The sequence below is a fragment of the Leptidea sinapis genome, chromosome 33 (genome assembly GCF_905404315.1).
Source record: "Leptidea sinapis chromosome 33, ilLepSina1.1, whole genome shotgun sequence".
NCBI classification, from domain to species: Eukaryota; Metazoa; Arthropoda; class Insecta; order Lepidoptera; family Pieridae; genus Leptidea; species Leptidea sinapis.
In genome coordinates this window covers 1,606,994-1,633,751 of record NC_066297.1, presented here as the reverse complement: position 1 = coordinate 1,633,751, position 26,758 = coordinate 1,606,994, and the positions used below count along the sequence as shown (strand labels likewise).

Here is a 26,758-nt window from a genome sequence, read left to right as displayed (position 1 = left end):
ACCACAGTTAAGAAATCATAAATTATAACATTTTATTTGATTTCATTATTTATCTAACAAAATAAATATGTCGCCATGACAACGCCGATCGCCGCCAAGCCGATCATAGATATTTTAGGAAATGATGTAAAAAAGTCATTGTTGCAGTGAATGTAATATTTTTTAATAAACAAGTGCGTATATAGGTAGCTGAACTATCAAACTACTACAACAAGTTTTAGGGTAGGTAGCGGATGTAGACAGTGAGTGCTATTTGTTTACGTAGGAGTTTTATCCCTTGGTAACTGCAGAAGAATCAATGGCTGATTTTCTTCTTCTCCCATTACCTTATTGTAATAAATCCTCAACAAAAAGACATTCATAAATAATATAAGATACGAAAAATAATAATTGTAATCTTAAAACTTTTTGGGAGCCGTTGTTAGTAAAATTGTAAAAAGTGTAAGGGTCCCACCCTTACTGTAGATACCTTTGGTTTTGTTTTGATGTCTGTATGTTTTTTATTATTTTATATATAAATAATATCATCAATGTGGCTATATATTATAATCAATATTAAAATATTTTTTTTACAAATTAATGACATATTATTTACATAATTTCAATGCAGTTTTACTGCTTTATAACTTTTACTACATGAACTCATGAATGAATCGTAATTTAGGCATAAATCACGGTGTACGGTAAAAAATCATATCTGATGAATTAAATGTATTTTCTCTATACAAATACGAAGCAATTAGCAAATTAGAGTTATCTCTTTTTCGCTTGCGATAATTGCATTTACTATTATACCTTCTTTGACGTGTAATTGTAATGTAGTGTGCTATTGCAACGTTAAATTATTCATGTGTGCGTAAGTGTATCATTTTCAAACACCGAATGTTGTCTACGTATCTATACTTAAAATACTACGTATCTATACGTAAATATCGTTGTGCACTATACGATTTAACACGATTATTTTGCTTGCGGTGGCCTTGCCGTGTACCGGGTCGTTTTCTTCCCTCTAACGAGTGCTACCCATGGTCAAACTGTTAACAATAGTTGATAAATAAATTGTTGTTTCCTTGAAGCGATTACAAATTTTGATAGTTACCATGAAAATCATCTTCACGGAGCATTCGTACACAAACACTGAATGAAAGCTCAAAATCTTAGATCATTTATACGTCTAGATAGACTATGACAGCTGTGTAAACGTCGAAAAAAATAGACTTTAGAACTAAATAGAGGTTCTATTTTCAGCAATTCACGCACACTAACATAGTGTCATACAAATCGCAAGTGTAAGACGTAGCTTGTCAAGTTTTTATTGGTTAAGGTACTCCTATTTACATTTATAATGTATCTAAGCTCAAAATGTTGACTAATGCATAATTTATATTTCTTCTGTTTATAGTTTTTGAGCCATTCTCATGAAATGCTTGATATTATACAACTTTATGCCCACATTTTCGTAAATTCAGTATTTTTAATGAAATAATATGTAATCATGTTGATGCCCTTTAAAGGAACTCTTTATGGATCAAGCACAAATACAAAATTTTGTATTCGCTATCAATTTTCATAGACTATTTTATTTGTCACCATGATATGGCTGCTGCGCTCAAAGTTGGCTTGTAATGCTGGAACTTCTCAACAGTTAACAAAAGAGACATTTGTAATTAACCCACTTGTAATGGTATAAAATAAAAGTTTTTGAAAAAACAAATCTTGTTTCAATATTTCAAATTTTAAACGAGACAGGGTCTCGAAATAAATGTTGGAAGAGGGATTTTGTGTCTGTTGAAGATAAGCTTGTTTTTAAAATGTTTTTTTTTTAATTAATTAATTGAATCCATGTATATAAACCGTACCAATAATGAAACGATTCTAAAATGGCGACTACTAATGCTTCGCTCTCACTCGCACATGGCAAAAACCTTAACTAATACGAGGTCGCTCAAAGAAGTTTGCGCACTCCCAAGGAATTTTCTGAACTTCTCGAAGGAGCTGGGCTAGTTGGAGTAACTGGCCAATACTGCACGCAAAATGGACCCAACCTAGTGGTTTAATTGCGGGACAGACAGAGCCCCTATACCATACCATTCCATCCTATCTGCCATCCCTGTTCTGCTGTCAGGCCCACCTGTTTCGCGGCCGTTTTAGAATCGTTTCTTTATTGGCACCAGTTATACCTCGTTTTATTCAAGACTTATCACTAGACAGAAGATTCAACCACCAAAAACTGCTTTAAACGCACCTTCATCTTCTACTGAAAAGTAAGCAATCCTTATTTGTGTCTCTGTTTTACGAGTGCCGTAAATAAAGTATATAGTGACATTATTGGACTACTGAGACTAAAAAACTTTAACTTCTCCATAAATTACCAAATGTGATATTGTGTGACAAGTCAGGTAAAAGGGAAGGAAAGCTTTGTGAAATCCATAAACTTACTATACTAGCGTAATAGACAGACCCTGTGTAAGAGTGAGAAAATTATCCTTACACAAAGACCTAGATATGGGAAAGAGACGGAATAGATGGACCTCAAAACTGTTTTGAAGCATTTTAGTGGAAAAATATTCAATCGTTTATTATTGTTGTGTGAGTAGAGTACTTAATAAACATAAAACAGACGTAAAGAATGCTAGAATAAAATAAAGATTCGCTACCGTTTTTTGTAATATTTATATTTTATTTTTGTAATAATGCTCTTTTATAATTTCCATCAAATAAATATTACATGACAATCAATTAGTATTACCTATTTTCTGCTATCGATATTACTCATTGCAATTGCATCGATATATGTCACTTCACTAACCCGCTAGCACATTACTAAATGTAGCACACATGAATATTTTAAATTTAGTCTCCCCGTAATGAGGAAAGTAATTGTCTATTGCGCTAATATACTGAGTTTATGAAAATGAAAAATATTTATTTCAGTAACAAAAATGGTACAAACATAATAGTGGATGTGACCTTCTATTTAGTGAGAAACACCTGTGCCAGAAGGCCACAATATGGTTCACAGATGGTGATTTCGATCACATCCTAAAATCTAAAATATTAAAGGTATAATATCATAATGTAAGTTATGTAAAGCAAAATATAAAGAAATATTACTTTATGAATGACCCCCTTGTGTTGAGTGGAATGGCAATATTGCTAAATTACTTAAGAATCTTGAGTGGCATTGATTTGTAGTTGGCGTGACGTACGTAGGTGAAAGTATTGATAGTCATATCATTTGCCACAAAAAATGGCCGTTCTATGTTTATCGTTACTAATTAATGTTCTGTTATTGCAGAATATCATGGTCAGGGCATGGATGCTGGCGGGAATAACTTTGACTCCGGTAAGTTTTATTGATAATACTTTAAATTTATTATTTCTATGGCATAATCGCAATTCTCATCCTGTTACACACGAAAGTGCCTAAAGTCGGCATTATTCCTGTTACATAGATCTTCGTTCTGTACCTAATACTAAAAAGCCAGTCGAATGCTAGTCGGAAACACACACGTAGGATTCGTAGACCTGTACTGTACGTACCGTTGGATTCCGCCATTTTAGCGCGCTGACAAACCGAAGGACTCATGGACGTACAGCGTAGTCTAGTAGTAGGGTTTCCGTTGGTTACCCTTCGGGAAGGTCAGAGTAAGGATCAAAGTCTAAAAGTACGGGGTATATTCCTATATCAAAATTACATATTTTTACTAATTTGCTTGTGATTTTGACAACGTCGGACAAAAATAGGGTATTATTAGTTACCGGAGTAGGACACTATGGTGTAGTTATTAAACAAAAAATATTATAATAAAAACTAGTATACGGACAAGTATTACTCCAATTTTCTTTCTTCAATAAGTAGATTATTGATTTTTAGTGTGTGAAGGGAGTAATAGTTTTGTTATGAAGTTTGAAAGTAGTGAAAATAGAATTGAGATAATCTACGTAAAATAAACTAGTTCATTGATTTGCCAAAATAAAAATGGCAAGTAAGTAGTCTAATTTGACCGTGACATCAATGAAGTATAACAGAGGTCCGAAGATGGAGCCTTGGGAGATCCAATAAAGTTGATCAGGGTTTGCTTGATGGCTTTTTATCTTGATAAAGATGGTGACTCAAAATATATCCAAAATTTATTCTTAGCTTCTCGTGATACCCGATTTCGCGAGTTACTGTAATAAAAGTGAATGACTCACGATATCGAACATGTTTTTAAAACCGAGAAAAATATTCAGAACTATTATATTTTGTTTGATATCTGTTTTTATTTTGGTTAGTAAGCCGTTAGCGGCAAAAAGTGTACAAGAGTAAGTTTATTGAGATTAGATATATATTTGTTTATCGTTTAATTCTTTATAATGATAGTCGTAAGACAGATTAATCTAGTTTAAAAAAAGTAACTAAAAAAATGACAATGCACCATACCACTCAAGGCGTCTTGAAAGAATTCCTATTACTGCCTGGAAAAAAAATGATATACACAATTGGCTTGTAAGTAAGAATATTTCTTACGACGACAATGAAATTAAGACTGAATTACTGCTAAAAGTAAAAAATGTTAAAGACAATTTTAAAACATATGTAGTGGACGAGCTCGCAAAAAAATATAAGGTGGAAGTATTGAGACTCCCGCCATATCATTGTGAGCTTAATCCAATTGAGCTAATTTGGGCCAACGTAAAAGGATATGTTGCTCGCAAAAATACAAATTTTAAATTTGACGAGGTAAAACAATTATTACAAGAGGGACTGCAGCAGATTACTTCGGAAAATTGGAAGCGTCGCGTTGTGTGGAGCATGTTATCAAGGAAGAAGATAATTTTTATTCCAAAATCGATGAGATGATTGATAAAACTGTAGACAGCTTCGTGATACATGTCACTGATTCTGACACAGAAATGGAAACATCTGAATCTGACGAATAATTCTTAAATAATATAATATGTTAATTAATATTTGTTACTTAATAATTTATTAAATCTTAAACAAATTCATTTTTTTTTGTTGGTTTAAATGTTGTGAACTCCTGAACACGTTTTTTTTTTTATGGAATAGGAGGACAAACGAGCGTACCTGTTGTTAAGTGATCACCGCCGCCCACAATCTCTTGCAACACCAGAGGAATCACAGGAGCGTTGCCGGCCTTTAAGGAAGGTGTACGCGCTTTTTTTGAAGGTAGCCATGTCGTATCGTCCCGGAAACACCGCACAAGGAAGCTCATTCCACAGCTTTGTAGTACGTGGAAGAAAGCTCCTCATTCCTCATTTTGTTTACAAAATTTATAGCTTCTCATGACGGTTACTTTAGTAGCATTTTTGTAATCCATAACTAAGCTTAGTTGTACGTTCATTTATTACTTTAGTAATTCGAATAATATTTAATGTTACGAATTTTGAATGATATAAAATGATCACAATTTGAACTCACCAAAATCAAACAATTCGTGGAACATACTAAATACACATCGAATATATACACGTGTCCAGACAGACACGTGTATACTTGGCGCAAATATTTTAATTAAATAGGTTATTGTCGTCGTCGGAACACGATTTAAATTTATGAAGCCTGTTTAATTTATAATGAAGGAAGCGTTGGCGTTGCGAAGCCAAAAAATATTGATAAATTTATGGAAATTTAAACGCCGTTAGCATTTTTTTACTTGGAAAGGTGTTTCGGTTTTGCGAAAGTATTATATTAAGCATACTGACATGTTTTTGCAAATTAAGTTTTATAAAGCTATTAGTGATCATTTCTACATTTAACATTTTTGGGAAATTAGTTATACTTATGTATTTAAAATCTTGATTTATTTCGATATTATCGATTTTCGTTATTCTTTTTCCTTCTAAATTTACTAAGTACCCTTAAAAAAATTCAATCCTAAATCAAATCTCTCAGAAGTAAAATATAAAAATACATTTATTTCTAACCAGAAGTTATTACTTGAATCTTTGTATCTGTTTATCCTTTATTTTGTAACTGGACTTTACAGTTGGGTATACTATATATATAGGTATAGAACTGTACTCTCGAAATTATTGACGAGTACATCTACCTTGGACAAATAATCCAATTACGCAGGTCCAATTTCGGGAAAGAGGTCACTTGTCGAATCCAACTCGGATGGGCAGCGTTGGAGAAGCTCCGTGAAATCTTCTCGCCCAAAATACTAGTGTCTGAAGACGACGGTTTTTAACCAATGTGTGTTGCCAGTGATGACATACGGAACGCAAACGTGGTCGCTAACTATGGGCCTTATGAGGAAGCTCATTGTCGCTCAGCGGGCAATGGAGAGGGATTCTCGGAGTTGCCCTACGAGATCGAAATTAGAACCCCCAAAAATTAGGTGAGCCGTAGGAGAACCAAAGTCACCGACAGCCCAAATGATTGCGAAACTGAAGTGGCATTGGGCAGGGCACATAGCTCGACGGACAGATGGCCGTTGGGACAGTAAGGTCCTCGAATGGCGACCACGTAACGGAAGACGTAGTGTTGGTAGAGCGACGATCTGGTCAAGATCGCCGGAATAGGTTGGATGAGGGCAGCGCAGGACCGATCATCATGGCGATCTTAAGGCCTTAGGCCCAGCAGTGGACGTCTTCCGGCTGAAATGATGATGATGTTCCTTTATTTTATCCACTTAATGGGAAAATTTCTAAATATCCATACTAAGTGCTCAATTACGTCATTTGGAACATTTGTGTTTAATACAAGAATGACGGTACAGCGGATTAAGTTAGGACTAGTAATTAACATACAGTATCAGATCAGTCACGTGGTATAAATCACGAAATTATTGTGCGCTTCATTTTCTGGAAATTCATTTATTCATGGAAGCTCATTTTTTCAAACGATAAAGGCATTAATTTTCTTTAAATTGATTCCTTTAGAATTCTTTTTGATGTCATTTCTTCAATACTACTACCGCCTCGGAAACATATAGCGCCCTGAGAGAAAAGAAGCGGCGCAAGAAACTCTCCCAGCATTCTTTTTTTTTCAAATTTTTCTAATTCAGCAATGTTCGTTCAACATTTTGCTCAACGCTTATACTATGTCGATCTGCGAAGATCAATTCACTGTTTGAGTATATAAATCGACATCGATGTGCTGTTATCTTAAAATTAGCTGAACCACGGAATTTTATATATTATTTTGATTAGATCTGTTGAGGATCGGGACAACTCCTGAATATGGTGTAATCAAACATACAATTAATTTAGGGAGCACCAAATTGTGATATTTTATATAATATGACTCGATCAAAGACTCCTTCGGCGAACAGGCTTTATTATTATCTAAAGCCTGGCGTCGACTGCAGCAGAAACATGCCGAATCGAAACGAGTCGTGTGCGTGCTAATGCGTCCATCACTGAAGAACCGAATCGCATTGTTAATTCATCACAACTATTCATCAAAGTGGGTCGTTTATGTCATAATTGCGTCATGGACAGCTCCGATGAAGTAAAAAAATAACTAAAGACAAATATATATAATAAATGCATTGGTGCGCATCCGCTTCTGCGCCTCGACTGAGGTACGCCGAGTCGAAACGAAACGGACCAGCGAAGAAATTAGCCTGTGGAGCATATCGCGCGGTCGATTCAATTCAATTCATTCAATGGATGCAGTTTCTTAAAAATATATGGGAGGGAACTTTTTGCGATTCGATTCGACTCGGCTCGCCGAGCCCAGTGGACCGGGGGCTTAACATCACCGGCAATAACTCTCATGTAAACACAACCATGCAATAAATTGCTCATATCCTGAAGGACTGGCTGTCATCGAGACGTGGGGCGTGTTATATACTGACATGTTGCACGTGTTCCTCGCAGCTGTCTCTGATTAAATAATATATCTATCAAATTTAGTTTCGATCATATAAGCACTCGATTTTGTGTTGTAATTCTCCATGTGTAATTGAATCTAGCTTGGTTTAAAATTTGAATAGAGAAATTAAAAGAGACCATAAGGTTCGAATGCCTGTATGTGTAGCTATATATACAGATTATGTATCTAGATGCTAGTTATCTTATATTAGATGTTACGGTCTATAATTATTCAACGACTATATATATAATATTGACGAACGAGCCTTGTTCGGATTTTTAAGAATGTACAAAACTTGAACAAAAAAAACTGATATTAGACCAGGGTCTATAGTTTTTGAAACTAAAAAAATAATAGAAAGATGAAACCGATTGGAAAAGGACGAGAATATAACAAATCGGAAAGTAAAGATTTCAACGAATAGAAAGCCCACAAACTTTTTGAAAAAAGCTGATATTTTGACGGGTGAATTTTCGATTGAAAATAAGGGTTTTTTCCGATATTTCAGTCAAAATAAGGTGACAAGAAAAATATTCACAATTCAATACAATATATACAATTCAAATAAATTACAGTGTATTTGGAACATAAAAAGGTAAATTTTTACAATATTTCGTGAAATATTTTTTTTGTTAAAGATAAAAATAAAAAACCATGTTTTTTTGAATTTTTCACGTAAACTTTGAGGTTATGTGAAAAAAGTGTTAAAACAAAAGTTGTAGATCTTTTTATTACCTACAACTTTGCCATTTAACTTTTTGCCATAGGACTTGGTTTTGCCGGAAATCGAGATAAACCGTTTTTTACCCTAAAACACCCCCCCTTTTCCACTTCCCGACCTCAATTTGCCCGTAATTTATTTTACCTTTCATTTTTGTTATATTCTCGTCCATTTCCAAAAAGTATCATCCTACTATTTTTTTTTTTCACTTTTTATCATTTTCAAAGGCTTTTGCACTGGCATCTGGCATAGACATCTGGATTCGAACCGGGGTCTTCTGCTTTCCGGATTACCCAACGCCTCATCAGAGCTATTTTAGACTTGTATATAGTGGCGAAATTTACCTTTGTATTGTAATGTTATTGTAGCTGTTTCTCATTAAATCACGGATAAAATTACATTTTTTAAAATTGAAACCAAGCTAAATCGATTTCTCGCCCCCGAAACAACTACGAACAACGTTTTAACTAATATAGGTTTATACAACTTTCGATAAGCGTTTTATTATGAATAAGGCGGTTATGTCTTTATCGTATAAGATAACAATTCTAGTCATAATAATTTATCAATAATTATGGAAATAAATGTAAAAAGATCTAATTTTGTTTTATATGGAAAAGGAGGACAAAGGAGCTTACGGGTCAACTGGTTTTAAGTGATCACCGCGGCCAACGTTAGGCGGCGGTGATCACTGGAACCTCTTGATTTTTTTCTGATAGTTTTTCCTTCACGTAATCATATTAAATATTGTAAGTAGTAGCTATTGAATAAAAATCTTCGGTAGCGCAATAGTTTGAACTATTTACTCTGTTGACTAGTGAAATTACTGGGCAAATGAGACTTAACATCTTATGTATCAAGGTGACGAGCGAAATTGTAGTGCCGATAAGAATTTTTGGGTTTTTCAAGAATCCTGAGCGGCACTGCATTGTAATGTACAGGGCATATCAATTACCATCAGCTGAACATCCTGCTCGTCTCGTACATTATTTTCATAAAAAAAAATCTTCATATCTGTGCAGAACAGAGACAAAAAAAGCTTGATAACAGATTACGTATTCAAAATCCTAAAAACCTTAGTAAAATACGTATGGAATTTACTACGTTGTATTATGGGGGTTTGAAGAAGAAAACCGATCTAGTCTCATCTCCGGGAAAAAATTGAACATCCGACATGAGGTAGGTAATGATCTAAATAAGCGGAACCGACGTGATCCGCATAGACTCGTTCTACATGATGTTCCCAAAATTACTAAGTATAATAAAATTGTGTATGTGATTGTGTTCGTATTTTAGTATAATAACTTATCGAGTAGCATTAAAAACATAAATTCTAAATTATTTAAGGATAACCCATCTATCCTTAGTTTAACTTACTAGAGGTATCATACAAATCTATAATTACGCTTACTTTTTCAATAACCTATTGACAGATAGCATTGGACTATAACTATATTGGACATAACTATGGATAGACAAGATCTTGTCTTTTAACGGTGATAGCAATGTATCCATTACTAAAGATACATTATTGAAAACTGCCGTAAATGCTTATAATATTTATATTAATTGTATTAAGTTAAATATTTGCATGATAGGAATAGTGCTAGCAAAACATATAAGCTCATTATTATAATATTTTAACACCATTGTATACTATGTTTTTTACAAATAACTATATTATTATTATTATCAAGCTTAGAGCCCGGTCACAGAGGTCCTAAAGATATAAAAACACATAGTTAGGTACGCCTGCGGTATCGCTTAGAGGTCAATGAATTGTTGTCGGTTGCTTATCGCGAATTCGTTTATTTACCTTACAAATAAAACAATGCTATATTTTGTGTCTGGTGTGATCTGAGTAGCTTGTACCTTTATAATTTATTAATTATAAATTACGTACAATTAGTTATGTTTTTTAAAGTGATAACCCTCACTTCTGGGATTAATTACATACATAAGACTGAAAACAAAATTTAATGAACGATGCGGGACTCGAACCCGCGACGTCTCGCGTTCCGTGCGAGCGCTATTTCCAACTGAGTCAACCGTTCGATTTTTCGTTAGTTTTAACCAAGCCACAACATGAGAGTTGAACAAAACGTACAAGATTTTATAAGTGACTAGCTGCCCCAGCAAACGTGGTATTGCCATATTAAGTAATAAGTAAAAATTTAAATTTTTTGAGTTATATGAGAAATAGATGACGACTTAAGATTTATCCATCTACATAAAAATAATTTGATAGATAGTTAGACAACTGTAGTTAATCTACCAACTATCTTCTTAATATATATAAATCTCGTGTCACAATGTTTGTCCTCAATGGACTCCTAAACTAATGAACGGATTTTAATGGTGATTACTTCATGGAGTGCAGTTTGGTCCAACTTGAGAGATAGGGTAGTTTTTATTTCGATTTGGGACCCATAAATATTTTTATTTTCAATATTTGTTTTGTATGGACATATTTTCTATGAGAGAATTTAGTGACGCACGGTTTGACAGTTCCGCTGTGAAACAATTTCATTCTAACAACAGGGAGCATATTTACGAAATAATTTTTGATGTTTTGAAATATAAAACAGTTGTTTTTTTACTATCTACAGAACAACGTCTGTCGGGGCAGCTATTTTCGCGGATCTTAGTGTGCATATCGGCTAGGGTGGAGAATCGGGCAACATATATTTTTCATACCTCTAAATAATAAGGGCCCCTACATATTTTTTTAACATTTTGATTTCTTTTTTATTTTTATTTTATTATGATTCAGCATTAAAAATACAGACAACTTCGAATTTTCACCCCTCTACGATCAACACGTATTTTTGTATAGCGATTTTAATATTATTCTATTCCATCCACAGATACGCAATAGAGTTGCAAATTGGCAATCGAATATAATGACTATATAGTACGATAAGTTTTATGTACTATATATTTGGTAAGTTCTGAGAGTCGGTCGTCATCTAATTTTTACTTTATATGGCAATACAACGTTTGCTGGGTCAGCTAGTAGTTATATAAAATTATGTTTAAGTTTATTTTTTACTGAGAAACTTAGAAATTAGATTTCTGAACGACAGGGGAAATCAAAGGAAAAACAATACTTAATAATACTTATAATATATACTAATATAATATTATAATAAATAAGTACTTTTTATTTAATTCCGAGCATTTTCATATTTATTCACCTTTTAAACCTTCTCTGGACTTCCACAAATAATGCAAGACCAAACTTAGCCAAATCGGTCCAGCCGTTCTCAAGTTTTAGCGAGACTAACGAACAGCAATTCATTTGTGTATATATATAGATACGTTGATGTTTGGGAACCCATTATCTAATCACATGTTCTCTTGTTCGGTGTTACTTGACTTAAGATTATTTTAGATACTGCTAGAAATTGTGTTACGTTTAAAGTATATTGGTTGATCCGATCACAGGACATAATATATAAATTTACCTCTAGATTACTTTGAAAGGAGTTAAGGTTTTTATGAGTTACTTAGTAGAATGTTTTTTGAGAGGTACAAGCTACTCAGATCTCACCAGACACAATTTGCGTCCTGTGTTTTGGAGATGAATTCTTTGATGTGAATGCCACTTATACGAACTATCAAGACAGGGCTTCATCACAAGATGCAAATGAAGATTCAGTCACCTCTCTTATATAAATCTGAGTAAATAAAATAAAAAATCGTAATGTAAAGATATTGTCGAGTTTAATTCGCTGCCATTTCGATGCCCAACTTTTAAACTTGCACTATAAGTGACTTTATTTATGAAAATAAGGGACGATATGTGCAGGACGTTCAGCCGATGTTAATTGATACGCCCTGCCCAATACAATGTAGTGCTGCTCAGGATTGTTGAAAAATACAAAAATTCTGAGCGGCACTACAACAACATAAGATGTCAATAAGATATCACTAGCTATGGCGCCCTTCAGAACGAAACACATTACTGCTTCACGGCAGATATAGGCGCCGTTGTTGTACCCATAATCTAGCCGGTATCCTGTGCAAAGGAGCCTCCCAATGGTTCCGATAGAGTTTTATTTTTAAATTTTGGAATCTATTTTGAATTTATTTTGAAATGTTCAGTTCCGTACTCCTGTATGCCGTATCTATATCCAATTACGAATTACGATCCGTCATTAAAGTCTCGGTGGGGATTTAAATTACCAACGCGTACCCCATTCTGAATTTGTTACATTGTTCCTAAGGGCTTGTATTCCTTTCAAGTACGCCTTCACTTTCAAATGATTGAAAGGAGTCAGTTAGCGTGGAAACGTATTTAACCACACTATACGTCATATTATATTGCACCGGTTTGTGCCAGCTCAAAAGGTCTTTGTTCTATCGGCATAATGCGACATGCGCAGAAGAAGACCCGTGTCGTCTGTCTGGTTTTATTCGATTTGGCTTGAAGGGCGTATTGCAGACCTTTCAATGTCGTCTTTTCTTCGAAAACGAACGATAGATCCGATATATTAACGATAGTTCTAGCTAGAAAATCTGCGTTTTCGTTTCCTGCTTCTCCTATATGGGACGGAACCCAAACGAAGTCCACTTTAATATCAATCTGCGGTTTTCTTAATTTCAGGATGGTAGATAACAAAATAAAAACTATTATTGTTTTTTGCGCCATCCGTATAAACGAAATTTACAATTATTAGACCATTCTGACAATAATACCTCCTCAACGACTTTGTTCTTTTGTACGAGAACTTAAGCGTTTTCGGGTCACGTGTAATAGCCATAAGTGCTTGCACCATCACCGCCCTGACACCGAAGAGGATAAATAAGATGTTAATTGATACACCATGCTCATTACAATGCAGTGCTACTCAGGATTTTTAAAAAACCCCAAACAATAACGAATATCGGGTCAAAATAGAAATCCAAGATGGCGCCTATGAAATTTACCAACTTCTCTTCATGGGTGTCATTTTCATGATTTTCGGGGTCAACAATAACGAATATCGGGTCAAAATAGAAATCCAAGATGGCGCCTATGAAATTCACCAACTTCCCATCATGGGTGTCATCAAGAAAAATTCTGAGCGGCATTACAATTATGCTCGTCACCTTGAGACGTAAGGTCTCATTTGCCCAGTGATTTCACTAGCTACGGCTCCCTTAAGGCCGAAACACAGTAATGTTTACACATAATTGCTTCAAGGCAGTAATAGGCGCCATTGTGGTACCCATAATCTAGCCGGCATCCTGTGCAAAGGAGCCTCCCAGTGGTGAAAACAGTGTAGCAGCTTTGTTTTTTCTGCTTTATAATAAATAACCAAAGATACTGAATTCCATACGAAAGTTAAAGTGCAAACCGTTCTCAATTGTTTATAAATATATTTATCACTATAGTTATAATCATAATATAAACATCCATTAATAAACTGAAATTGGGCCGATAGTGACCGTATTTTCATACAACTTCACAAAATGAAGAATAGGAATCGTACGAGGCGAGGCGAGTTACGACCTTTATATCAAATCATGTGTGCTACCTGTTAAATCAATACGACTGCTAATGGACATCTGCAATATCAGAGTTCTGAGAGATATGTGGCTAACCTTTGAATTTACAGCATTCTCTTGTCCTGAAGGAAAGGAAGGGAAAGTTGAATTACGGAAATACTGTTTCCAAAGAGGAGACCCAAAGGTTCTACATAGAGGAGTCCCAAATAATTGCGAAATTAAATTGGTAGTGAGCAGGGCACATAGTTCGACGGACAGATGGGCGGTGATGTAGTAAATTCCTCGAATGGGGACTACGTAACGAAAGACACGGTGTTGGCCACCCACAAGATGTCCCGACGATCTGGCCAAGATCGCCGGAGTAGGTTGGATGAGGGCAGCGCAGGACCGATAGTAGAGGAGATCTTTGGGGGAGGCGTTTGTCCAGCATTGGACGTCATCCGGCTGATATGATGATGATAATGTAACGCGGTTTGGTTGAAATTTCTAATTGTGTATATAATAATAAGACATGGCGACTACAAACCTGTTGGGAGCTGATACACCCCGTCCATTATAACGCAGTGCCGCTCAGTATTATTTTATGCCTGCTCTAGACACTCCTTAAGGCTCTCGGCATGAGGCTTGGCGAGTGCTATGCATCTACACTCTCGATTTATTCAGTTGCCCGCTACGTCTACTACAAGATATATACATATGATTTTAGTGACGGCGTTAGCTAATTCCAAATTCAAATCTAAACAATATAAAAAGAGTTTTAAAAATCTTAAAAACACGGTCTGGTTGAAAGGATAATGGTTGAAATGGTTGTTATCGGTCCTCGATAAATGTACGAAGTTTGAACGAAATCTCGCCGTTTAAAGTGGGTCAAAATCGCGCGTAATTGAGTCGGTTACAAACAAACATACATACGGGTGAACGGGGCTCATAAAAAGCGTGTAAAAAAGAGCGACATCTCAAGTCAATTTCCTAATATGCAAATATTGGGGTTGAGCAGGTTATCAACTGTAAAGTAGATCCTAAATATGAAACCACAACCTGAGAGTTGAACAAGACATACAAGATTTATCAACGATGCGTCACTCGAACGGTTGGCGAGTTTGAGTCCCGCATCGTTCATAAATTTTGTTTTAAAATTTAATTTGTGTAATTAATCCCAGATGCTATCACTTTAAAAAATAGCAAATTGTCCTTTTGATATAATTCCATAAAAGTAGTGCAAAAATGGTTAGTCCACCGTCATGATAAAAACTGCACGCGTCTTGACGTTGAGAAAGACACCAACAAAAGGAGTATGGCGAGAATGGACCCACATAATTTAAAAATTAAGGAAGCATCGTCCAAATACAAGTTTATATTAATTATAAACATAAGTTTATACGATGTCTATATAAAAATTATTGAGGCACTAAGATATGGGAGTCAGAAGAAAGAAATTATTATAGTTTACGAGCTGACCCAGCAAACGTTGTATTGCCGATATTTAAATCGCGATACAAAAGTAAGTGTTGATCGTAGATGGGTGAAAATTTGAAGTTATATGTATTTTTAATGCTGACTCATAATCAAACAAAATGTAAAAAAAAAAAATTGGCGTGGACCACCCTCAACATTTAGGGGGGTGAAAAATAGATGTTGTCCGATTCTCAGACCCACCCAATATGCACTCGAAATTTCATGAGAATCGGTCAAGCCGTTTCGAAGGAGTTTAACTACAAACACCGCGACATCAGAATTTTATATCTATATATATATAAAACAAAGTCGTGTTAGTTACGCCATTTATAACTCAAGAACGGCTACACCAATTTTTCTGTTCTTTGTTTTTTTGGATTTCTCTTAGTCCGGAATAGGATAATAAGTAATAAAATATCGAAAAAATGTTAAAATAAAAAAAGAATTATTTTCTGATACATTTTGTATGGCATTGACATTTTGATGACATCTTTAGAATAGAAAGAATTCAATGAAGTTTTTTGTTAGTTTCACGCTACAAGAGTAATAAAATACAACTGACAGTCCACGTCATGTTATTCAAGTTGACCTGTTGGTGTGCTTGTTTCGAGTGTGCGAGTGAATATTAGCTTATTGTGCCGATATTATCATTAACAATGTCACGACTAAGACGATCAAATTATTCCTGACAAAGACGTAATGCAACTAGGATTCGAAACATTGCGAATGAAAGGACTGAAGAAAAGAACCGCGTTAGTGTGGATCCACGTCGTGCTATGAATCACAAGAGCAAAGCGTAGCAGCCCGTAAAACGGATCGGCTGGCAATACGAAATCGTCCAGTAAAACCTCAGAGATCAATAACTTATAGATAATTTTCAACGCACAAGAAGAAATTTATGAAGTAATGATTTGAATCGAGCAGCGTTTCGATACGATTGCAGTACTTATACTTTACTGTAGTACTCCTTACAAACCAGCTTTCGCATTGGGCCGATGGACGTTGTTTGCGAGTATTCTGCGGAGAAACGCAAGAATTGTGCTGCCATTTTCTAGAAAACACTCAAAAATACAATGTTTGTTTCCTCAAATGACCTCATTTGGGGCAGACTTCTAAGAACGAGGATTTAATCCGACATTCAAGGTATTTATTTATTTACATACTTACACACAATACCGTAGAAGAATAACATACCTACTATACTTAATCAATAATATGGGTTTTGCTTTTGATATATGTACATATAAGGACAGATTCACCATCGTATTGGATCACTGCAACCTCTCGAAGATGCATCAGCTTAAATTTTAACAATTATACTTCATGGGCAACATGGACAAATAACTTGATCGATGTCAGGAGATCAATGCAGCATTGATAATAGCAATTCTTCAGATCTGCAGCAACTACTTAATGAACATTTTGCATGTCGAGTTAGCCCGCAAATCTTTAATTTCCGATCCGTCTCGCATTCGCCCTGACCATTCAAATCTTAAGGCCAATCCTTGAAAGTTTGTGGTCTGAATCAAGACAATCCATTTCCCATGTTCAATCTATATATTATGTACATATAAGAGATTTCCACGTATACGAATATAGTCACTCATCACGATATCTCTGGAACCACTAGAGCTAAAGACTTGAAATTTGGTAGGAATATTCTTTTCAACGAGTAGAGATCAGCTAAGATTTTCCAAAAATATATAAGATTTTCTAAAAAGCGGATTTTCCAAAATTCCATTCGCAAGAGTTTTTTTTTTATTATGAACAGAACAACGTCTGTTGGGTCAGCTAGTATTAGATTAAAAATTAAGTCATCTTGCACTAACGGAACGTTTTGCGCAACTGACATCAATATTGTTTTGATAATATCACAATAAGATACAATAAGATTATTATCGTTTTTTTTATACTAAAATGAGTAGGTAACTTCTTTAAAAGTACCTATCGGTACCTGCTTGAAAAAGAATGAACTCCTCAATTATTAGCACCTTTTACTAATAACCTTATCTATCCCACTGTTGGCCAACCTTCTACATAATAATATGTATTCACATATTATATGTAATAATATTTTTGAGCAGACAGTAATTATTAGGCATAGACATAGATACAAATTATCGTTTAATGTTAGGTTATATTTTACTTTTAGGTAGGTACGTATATCTTTTAATCTCCTACTTTTTTAAACTTACCTAGGATTTGATTTTTCTTAGTTTTGTTACGTTCTACAATTATCAATAAGTTTCCATGACATTCCTACGCCACTTCTTCTAGTGTGTTCCAAAATAATGCAGACTCGCCTCGCCAACTCGCGTCCTATGGCTCGCATCAGACAAACTGACACAGAGCGACACAAAATAAGGCGAAGCGAGGGAAGACGAAGGGCCACGAGCGCACCGACCTCACTCCCGCGTGTATCCTCGTGGACAGTCTGGAGCGGGCATTATATTTTCAATAATTGAAAATCAAAATTCACGTTGAGACGTTATATAAGTTTAAGAAGCTGAGTTTTTTTTATAACTCGGTTTTAGCATTACAACTACCTCGCGATACGTCAAAAGACATCGCTGAAAATGAAGCTGTTTATCTCATGGTGATGTTACGAATCTGTCAACAAAAGCTTAGGTACCCACTTGATATTTGAGCGTTTGTTTTATCAGCTTTATACAAAATGTGAAGATACGATAAGCAATTAGATTAAGATTATCTAAGCAACGCAATCGAGAGATTTCATCTTACATCACTTAATTTTTATCGATACATATAAATAAAATTGCAAATTTAAGCATGCCTTAACATAACGACATTCTGTACACTACATATCTACTTATATAGGATGTAATGAGTCAATACGAAATAATATAATAGCTTTAGGTAGAAGGTGATTGATTACCACCTATCTTTTTGTATATATTTTTTTTAATTTTAAGCTGAGTCCCCACTAGGAACATTTGTCGGTTTGTGGTTCGATTAAACCTATGTGGACTGAGACAAGACATCGGGCGACGTGGGACGATGTAGTGCGACATCGCTCGATTTCTCCGGGGACACATGTCGCTCGAGAAATGTTCCTAGTGGGGACTCAGCTTTATATTTTTAAGTTAGTGCCTTATAGGGCTGATTTAAGCCACACAATTATCGAAGGCATAAAAACCTATATTAGTTAAAATGTGTTTTAAGCCTATCGAACGTTCGATAAAATTCCTTATTTATGATAGTTTAATAAACCTCCGATAAATAATACGTCTCTAGAGTAGGAGATGTTGCCATTTTGTATAAAAACATGATTTTAACTGATTTAACGAGGAAACAGACATCTTTTCAACGTCAATGGCCTTTCAGTTGTCAAAAGTCGATGACGAAATATGTTCAAACATCAAATATTGAAGTTTTGAGTAGCGAGCGTAGTCTGTAGGTTGGTAATGATAACTAATAACAGCCAAGCAAAACTCTATAAGATAAAAGCGATTGTATGAAACGTGCAGTCATTGATAGATTGACAGATTACGGCTATAATCTTGTAAAAATCTGAGATGGCCAAAATCCACTACGTTTTAAGCAATCGTTCGCTTTCCAACTTAGCCGGATTATACATCGTCGTCATCGTACGAGACAGCTGATCGATGTAGGCCATGTATTTGCTATCGAGAGCTTAAAATAGGTTTATAGAAGGATCCTAGCTATTATGAAGTCACGTCAGTCTTATCGAAGAGATAATTATGGTTTTACGTCTAATTTTTTTGATGTTTTAGACCTCCGATAAGTCATTATAATATCTACGATAAGATACATGATTCTAATGAGGAGTTCCGGTGTCTACCTTTCGGGTTCATTATCAGATAAAGTCGATGGTAAATTTTCCCGTTGAATATGTACCTTGGACCATCCAACAAGACTGCACAAGAAAGGAACTGCCCAAGTTTGGCTGGAAGTCAACGTTTCAGACTTTACAAGAGCTAAAGACTGGTCGTTAGACAAATTATGGACAGTTTTAGAAGAAAAGGCCTTCTGCATGACACGCCGAATTTGAAGTCTCTAGAAAACGCAGTCATTCAATTTCCCATGGAAAAAGTGCGTGATGTTAATGCCAGTAGTTATTTAGGATATATTTTTTTTTCTGTGACTACATTGCTACTGGCTGGCTGGCAATGGCTCCTGTGAATCCTCTTGTGCTGCGAATGCTCGGTTTGTCTTAAATAATCTAATGCACCGTCTGGAATTACAGGTCAACAGTCACAGGAGCAGGAGTTGGCGACGAAGATGCTGCAGATACAATCAAAGAGGTTCTACCTGGACGTGAAACAGAATCGTCGCGGGAGGTTTATCAAAGTTGCTGAGGTACGTTAGGGGGCATCAAATAATTACAACTTACGATTTTAGGGATTTAAGACCCCCCTAAACCCTTGGTGGGATTTTGCTCTTGGCTTCTCCCCTACGCCGAATCTCACTCGAGATATTTCCATGTTTAATTTTTAATATCAATAAGCTAATGTGTTTGATTGATAGTAAAACACAGTATTATTATTGATTTATTTCAAAAAATGCTTTAATATTCTTCTATTCAGGCCAGTTAAAACGCGTTAATCCCACCCGCGACTTTGACTGCATAACTTTCAGCCTTTTAGTCAAAGTTAATTCAAATAAACTTTATTAAATTTGGCTTCAACTAAGCTATCTTAAAAAGTCATAAATATTTCTTTTAAATTACTGAATTTAGCATATTATTATGTTCGGAAAAAGTTGAGCTCGCGAGAACATACAAGATACTCAACGGCCACTCTTTTCAATCAATTAGTTTACAATTAATTTGTAAGGTTATCCAATCGTGTTTAAGTAATGTAAAAAGTATTAAAGAATAAATTGTATAAATATAAATTATCGTATAATGGATGCATCAACTTTTAGAGCTTGAATTCATTGTTTATGTAAGAATGCTTCGTGAACATGATGGTCGTCATTCCTGTCATAAATAGTAATTACATCCAAAAAATACAATGATTTATTACGCTTGTGGTCCGCAGCACCACAAGCAACACCCCTTCCCGAGTTGAATTGAGAACTGTACGTTTCCAGATCGGAGCCGACGGAAGGCGGAGTCAGATATTTCTGGCGATGTCGACGGCTGCCGAGTTTCGCGACCATTTGTCCTGCTTCAGCGATTACTACTCCTCCCTGGGACCTCCCAACCCGGACAACGTGCCTGACGATGGAAAACTCAAGTCTGAAATGATGCTAAAGGTAGTTCTTCCTTCAACTTCTTTATCTTATATCTTTAAACGAGCGATTCTTGTATATATATAATCTGAATCTCGGAAACGGCTCCAACGATTTCCATTTATATTAGAATACAAAGGTAAATTTCGCCACTCAAGACTATAATAGCTCAGGTGGTACATTGGGTAATCCGGAAAGCAGAAGACCTCGGTTCGAATCCAGATGTCTTATTAGTTTTTTTTTGTTCAAGTTTTGTACATTCTTAAAAATCCGAGCAGGGCTCGGTCGTCCGTATATTAATACATTAAGAAGTTGAAACAAATACAGACACATCCTTAAGGCTCAGGATCACGCCACCAAACCTTCAGCGTTTGGGTGGAGCTAGTTATCTCGATTCACACGCGCACATTAATCCCAAACAAAATATATAATTCGTGTGAAAGTCAGCCTCCCGTCGCCCACACACGGTCAAAGTTAAGTAACGATTATTGTTTTTTTTTGAAGTCGGTGTCAGCAAAAGTAAGGCGCGCGACGTAAGGAGGCGAGAGTGGGAGGTCACCGATTTTAATTTAAATTAGATTGTATAAAAATATGCAAATATATTTATACTTTTTAGTGCATATTATATCTATTGTTTTTGGAATAGTGTTTATGAAGTCGGTTGTTATTTGTTAAATGTTTTTTTTACAATAACTTCATCGAATCCATACAAAATTAATCATAAAAATTGAGAGCTTTAGATATTAGTGATAGTGATTTACAATTTTTTTTTGTGATAACGCAGGTGTTTTTGATTATTTTAATCATCAAATTAAGCTAGACTGGAACGTCTAAATCTAAAAAACTTTCAATTATAAACTTTAAAAATAAAAATAATGAAAGATCACTTCAAAAAGACAAGTCCCTTACTATTTGATAGCCAGAGGGTGGTCGCTCTATTCCTTATTAGAGGTATCATTAAGAAAGTCATCATCAATAAACGTTTTTTAACAATTCTTTTGAATTTCGTTAATTTATGCAACTGTTGTGTAATAAGGGGATTAAAACACGAATGTGGGTTTAATATATAATATAATATAGTATCGCATGAGTGTTTTAATACCTAATTATCATTAGTTGCATACAGGACTTTATCTACACCCATGATATAAATCCTCTATAAAAGATTCTGAAACAGTTAGCTTACTAGACATCCAAACGAGTGTTGTAATGAAATTCAGTACAACGGGTGTTTTAATGTCGGCTATAAGCTAACTGTTTTTGAATCTTTAATAGAGAATTTAAAGCATGGGTGTAGACAAAAGCATATACAACGCCCCACAAAAGACTTACTAACTCGACTTAGTCGAATAGTTTGAAATTGTAATTTTAATTGGTGGGTTTGGTGGTTCGTTTACAGGACAACAGAAGATACTACCTTGATCTGAAAGAGAACTCCCGAGGTCGGTTCCTGCGGGTTTCGCAGACGATAACGCGCGGGGGGCCCCGGAGCCAGATAGCGTTGCCCGCCCAGGGAATGATCGAATTCCGTGACGCCCTCACCGATCTTCTGGATGATTTCGGAATCGACGATGGGGGGTAGGTCACGTGTTGGGTTTCGCTTGGATAATGATAATCTAGATAGAGCTTCTTGCTGCTAGACAACTTGTGTTTTTTTAATGAAAATAAGGGGCGAGACGAGCAGGACGTTCAGCTGATGCCTAATGATGCGAACGATGCAATTGATACTGCCCATTACAAATCGACGATGGAGGGTAGGTCACGTGTTGGGTTTCGCTTGGATAATGATAATCTAGATAGAGCTTCTTGCTGCTAGACAACTTGTGTTTTTTTAATGAAAATAAGGGACGAGACGAGCAGGACGTTCAGCTGATGCCTAATGATGCGAACGATGCAATTGATACTGCCCATTACAAATCGACGATGGAGGGTAGGTCACGTGTTGGGTTTCGCTTGGATAATGATAATCTAGATAGAGCTTCTTGCTGCTGACAACCGATGAAAACAGACCAGGTTTATTACTTTAGTGTGCTGGGATAAAGTACAACACAAACGTATTCACGCGGGCCGTCATTCGGGGCCGTTTATGCACTCCGAGAGCGCTCAATAGATATGGCGAACGAATGAACGGCTACCTAGTTCCTAGCCTAATTAGTGAACTACCTACTGATTTTATCTACACCCACGCTTTAAATCCTCTATTAAAAATTCTAAAACAGCTTATTGTCAACATTAAAATACTCAATGTCCTAATAACCATTTCATCATCCAAACGAGTGTTGTAATGAAATTCAGTACAACATTACATCATCCTTTTTCATTACAACACTCTTTTTGATGATGTAATGGTGTTACTAGGACTGACTTTTTTAATGTTAGCTGTTTCAGAATCTTTTATAAAGGATTCATATTATGGGTGTAGATAAAGTCTTGTATGCAAACTGTTGATAATTAGGTATTAAAACACTCATGTTTTTATCACACCCACTATCGTGTTTTAATATCCCTTATTACATAACAGTTGCATAAATAACTATCAGGAGAACGTACAAATCCTCGTAATAATAAGAAATTTAATCTTACACTTGCGATTTGTATGTCACTTTGTGTTAGTGTGCGTGCATTGCTCATAGTAGAGGTTAACAGTCAACCTCGATTTTTTTCGACTTTTTCACAATTGTAATCACACAATGTAAATAATCAATAAGTAAACATAATCTAAGTGGTTTTGCGTGGGGCGGGTTGTTCTTTCCCTAAAATATGGCGATGAAGGCGATACCTGGTCCATGCGTCACTATCATTTTCATCTGCTATGTTAAGTTTAAAGTTATTATATATTTCTAAAAATTACTTCGCATATTGATTAAATATTCGCATATTACCTTTATATATTATTTGTTTACAGTGTGTGAATGTTATTGATGCATCCGCTCAAGATATAACTCATTTGTGGTTTTTTAAGACTATCATTTTTCATACTTAACTTATAGTTAACTTAATTAAGTCGAAATAAATTATGCATCACTTTGAATGCTGCTATATTTAATTTAATATTTATATATTGATTTAAATGAGTGGCAATGAAATTCCTGCCACTTCTCATAAAATAATTGACATTGATAAGAGTCATTTTTATCTAAATTAATAAATTATTTTTTATTGTATTAAATTAGCAGATTTTGCAGTGTTTTAAAAACAATATACAACTTTGCCTTCTCATTTCTAGCTTAATGCACATTAGTATGTACACACACTTTCTCCGAGTTGTATTTACTCAAATAAAACTGAAAACATAAATTTATGAACGATGCGGAACTCGAACAAATTGTTTAGATTTGCAAGAGCGACATCTCAAGTCAATTTCCTAATATGCAAATATTGGGGTTGAGCAGGTTATCAACTGTAAAGTAGATCCTGTATATGAAGCCACAACCTGAGAGTTGAACAAAGCATACAAGATTTTATCAACGGTATGTCACTCGAACGGTTGACTCAGTTGGAAAGAGCGTTCCATGCGAGAGGTCGCGGGTTCGAGTCCCGCATCGTTCATATAATTTTGTTTTCAGTTTTATTTGTGTAATTAATCCCAAAATAATGATTGAGAAACTGAAGTGGCAGTGGGCAGGGCACGTTGCTCGACGGACAGATGGCCGGGGCAGTAAGGTCCTCGAATGGCGACCACGTATCGGAAGACGTATTGTTGGTAGGCCCCCCACAAGATTGACCTACGATCTGGTCAAGATCGCCGGAATACGTTGGATGAGGGCAGCGCAGGACCGATCGTCGTGGAGATCTTTGGGGGAGACCTTTGTCCAGCAGTAGACGTCTTCCGGTTGAAATGACAATGATGATGAATTAATCCCAGAAGTGAGGGTTATCACTTTAAAATCATAACAAATTGTTAAGATTTGTATTTATCAATGTTGTCGTAAACCTATTATTTTAACAATAATCTATGTGTATCTCAGTAATGATCTGCGACCTAGGTACAAAGGCGATTTGCCCGAAGGCCGTCACTTGCGTGTTGATAACAAGAATTTCTACTTCGACGTGGGCCAGAACAACCGCGGTGTCTACCTGAAAGTCAGCGAGGTTGTACCATCGTTGCAAGTAATTCACATCGCTAAACCATAGCTTTAAAAACGCTAAAGTGAATAAAAATTAGCAATTTAGGGTCTTCTCCCCCAATATCGGTCAACTCCTACAAACATTAAATAAAAACTATTTTACTTATTTAAATAAACTGTTTTGTTTATTCTTAAATTTAAATAATGAAGTTAGTTCAAATTTCTTTCGTATGTAATACAATATATTACAGCCATATTTAATTTTTAATCACTTTAGAAGTACTTTATTTTTTAATTTAAGATAAGGTAGATTTAGATTTAAGTGATTGAATTGAAGAAATACTTTGAAACGGATGATTTTATTTTAAATTTAGACTGTCTTCGTCAGTTAAGCCGCTCGCTCATGTAGGGTTTTGATTGCCTGCTTTATTACTAGATGGCGCTGTGCCACTCTATGCGAGTCGTCTAAATTAAAACAGTACCGTTTGCATAGTGATGAGTTTTGACGACGCGGACGTCAAGCAAATGTTAATATGGTAAGCTTCCAACATGCGCCTTTTTTTTATTGGATAGGAGGACAAACGACCATGCATATAATACGGGTTGTATATGATCACCGCTGATATTCTCTTGTAATACTAGAGGAATTACAAGAACGAAGCGAACTTATCAAGCGTCGAATAAACCTGCATAGTCATCACTTTTTACTCACATGAAAAGAATGTCATAAAATGTAGTTCCAACCTAACGCGGGTATTTCTTATAATCGAGTATTGTGTAAAATTATTCTTCTTTTACTGTATTTTGATTTGAGGTGTTGTCTTTGTTACCAATGATCTGAATAAAAAATAAATAAAAAAACTGCATATGAATTCCGAATTCGAAAACATATTAATACATGGCGGGCGAGGCTCGAACCTATTGCGAAACAGTCGTTATATTCCTATTGACACCAAATGCCGAAGGCTTTTGTAATTGTATCTCTTGATACACACCAAACGATGAGTTCTTGAATAAAGGCAACTTAGTCTATACTTGATAAGGATTCTTCCAAACTGTACTTCCAATTAAAAAAAAAGTTTTTATTTAAATTGAATTTTAAGAATAAATTTGCAACAGGAGGCCATGATTGGCCATGTTACCTTGATTATTTTTGCACTTAGTGATATATTATAAACAAGAGCGGGAAGTAAAGCAATAATAATTATATATTCAATTTTAGGTGAAAAGCAATTTCCGCACAGCAATAACAGTGCCAGAGAAGTGTTGGATTCGATTCCGCGACATTATGGCCGACTACTGTGATAAAATGGGACGGGCCCAACTCTCCCCGCAAGAGATACATCAGGTATGCCCATCAGATGGTTCAGATCACTTATAGACTAAATCCATTGACTTGCCCAGAATACCTTAGGGCCATTGCGCAGCTTGAAGTCTTCTGTGTTTTTTTTTTAATGAAAATAAGGGATGAGACGAGCAGGACGTTCAGCTGATGCCTAACGATGCAATTGATACTGCCCATTACAATGCAGTGCAGCTCAGGATTCTTGAAAGACTCAAAAATTCTGAGCGGATCTACTACTGCGCTCATCACCTTGAGACAAGAGATGTTAAGTCTCATTTGCCCAGTGATTTCATCAGCTACGGCGTCCTTCTGATCGAAACACAATAATGCTTACACATGACTGCTTCACGGCAGAAATAGGCGCCGTTGTGGTACCCATAATATAGCTGGCAACCTGTGCAAAGGAGCTGGTAAAAGAGAAGAAGAAGAGTTGAGGCGAAACACGGGTCGAATTGATTAAAGACAAATCTTAGCTGAATTTACACTCAAGAAGGCTCACCGCATTTTGATAGTTATAGATATCCGCAAAATAACGCCTAGTTATATTTTTTTTTTCAAAAAAGGACTCAGTCTTTGGGAAAATAAATGATTTTATTGAGCCGCCATTTGCAATATCAACGCCCTACTGT

The 26,758-nt window shown here is 35.5% G+C and overlaps 1 protein-coding gene across 3 annotated transcripts in view; it reads left to right on the top strand.

Moving 5' to 3' along the window:
• LOC126974786 (transcriptional activator protein Pur-alpha) overlaps positions 1 to 26,758 on the top strand; it is a 47,497-nt gene that overhangs the window by 14,294 nt on the left and 6,445 nt on the right. For 2 of the 3 annotated variants that reach the window (XM_050822466.1, XM_050822468.1), the window contains exons 2-7: positions 3,299 to 3,346; positions 19,729 to 19,841; positions 20,577 to 20,741; positions 22,117 to 22,295; positions 24,704 to 24,827; positions 26,007 to 26,132. In XM_050822466.1, coding sequence (XP_050678423.1) covers positions 3,299 to 3,346; positions 19,729 to 19,841; positions 20,577 to 20,741; positions 22,117 to 22,295; positions 24,704 to 24,827; positions 26,007 to 26,132 — 755 coding nt within the window. The remainder of the gene's footprint in view (positions 1 to 3,298; positions 3,347 to 19,728; positions 19,842 to 20,576; positions 20,742 to 22,116; positions 22,296 to 24,703; positions 24,828 to 26,006; positions 26,133 to 26,758) is intronic. The other variant, XM_050822467.1, reaches the window with a different exon arrangement.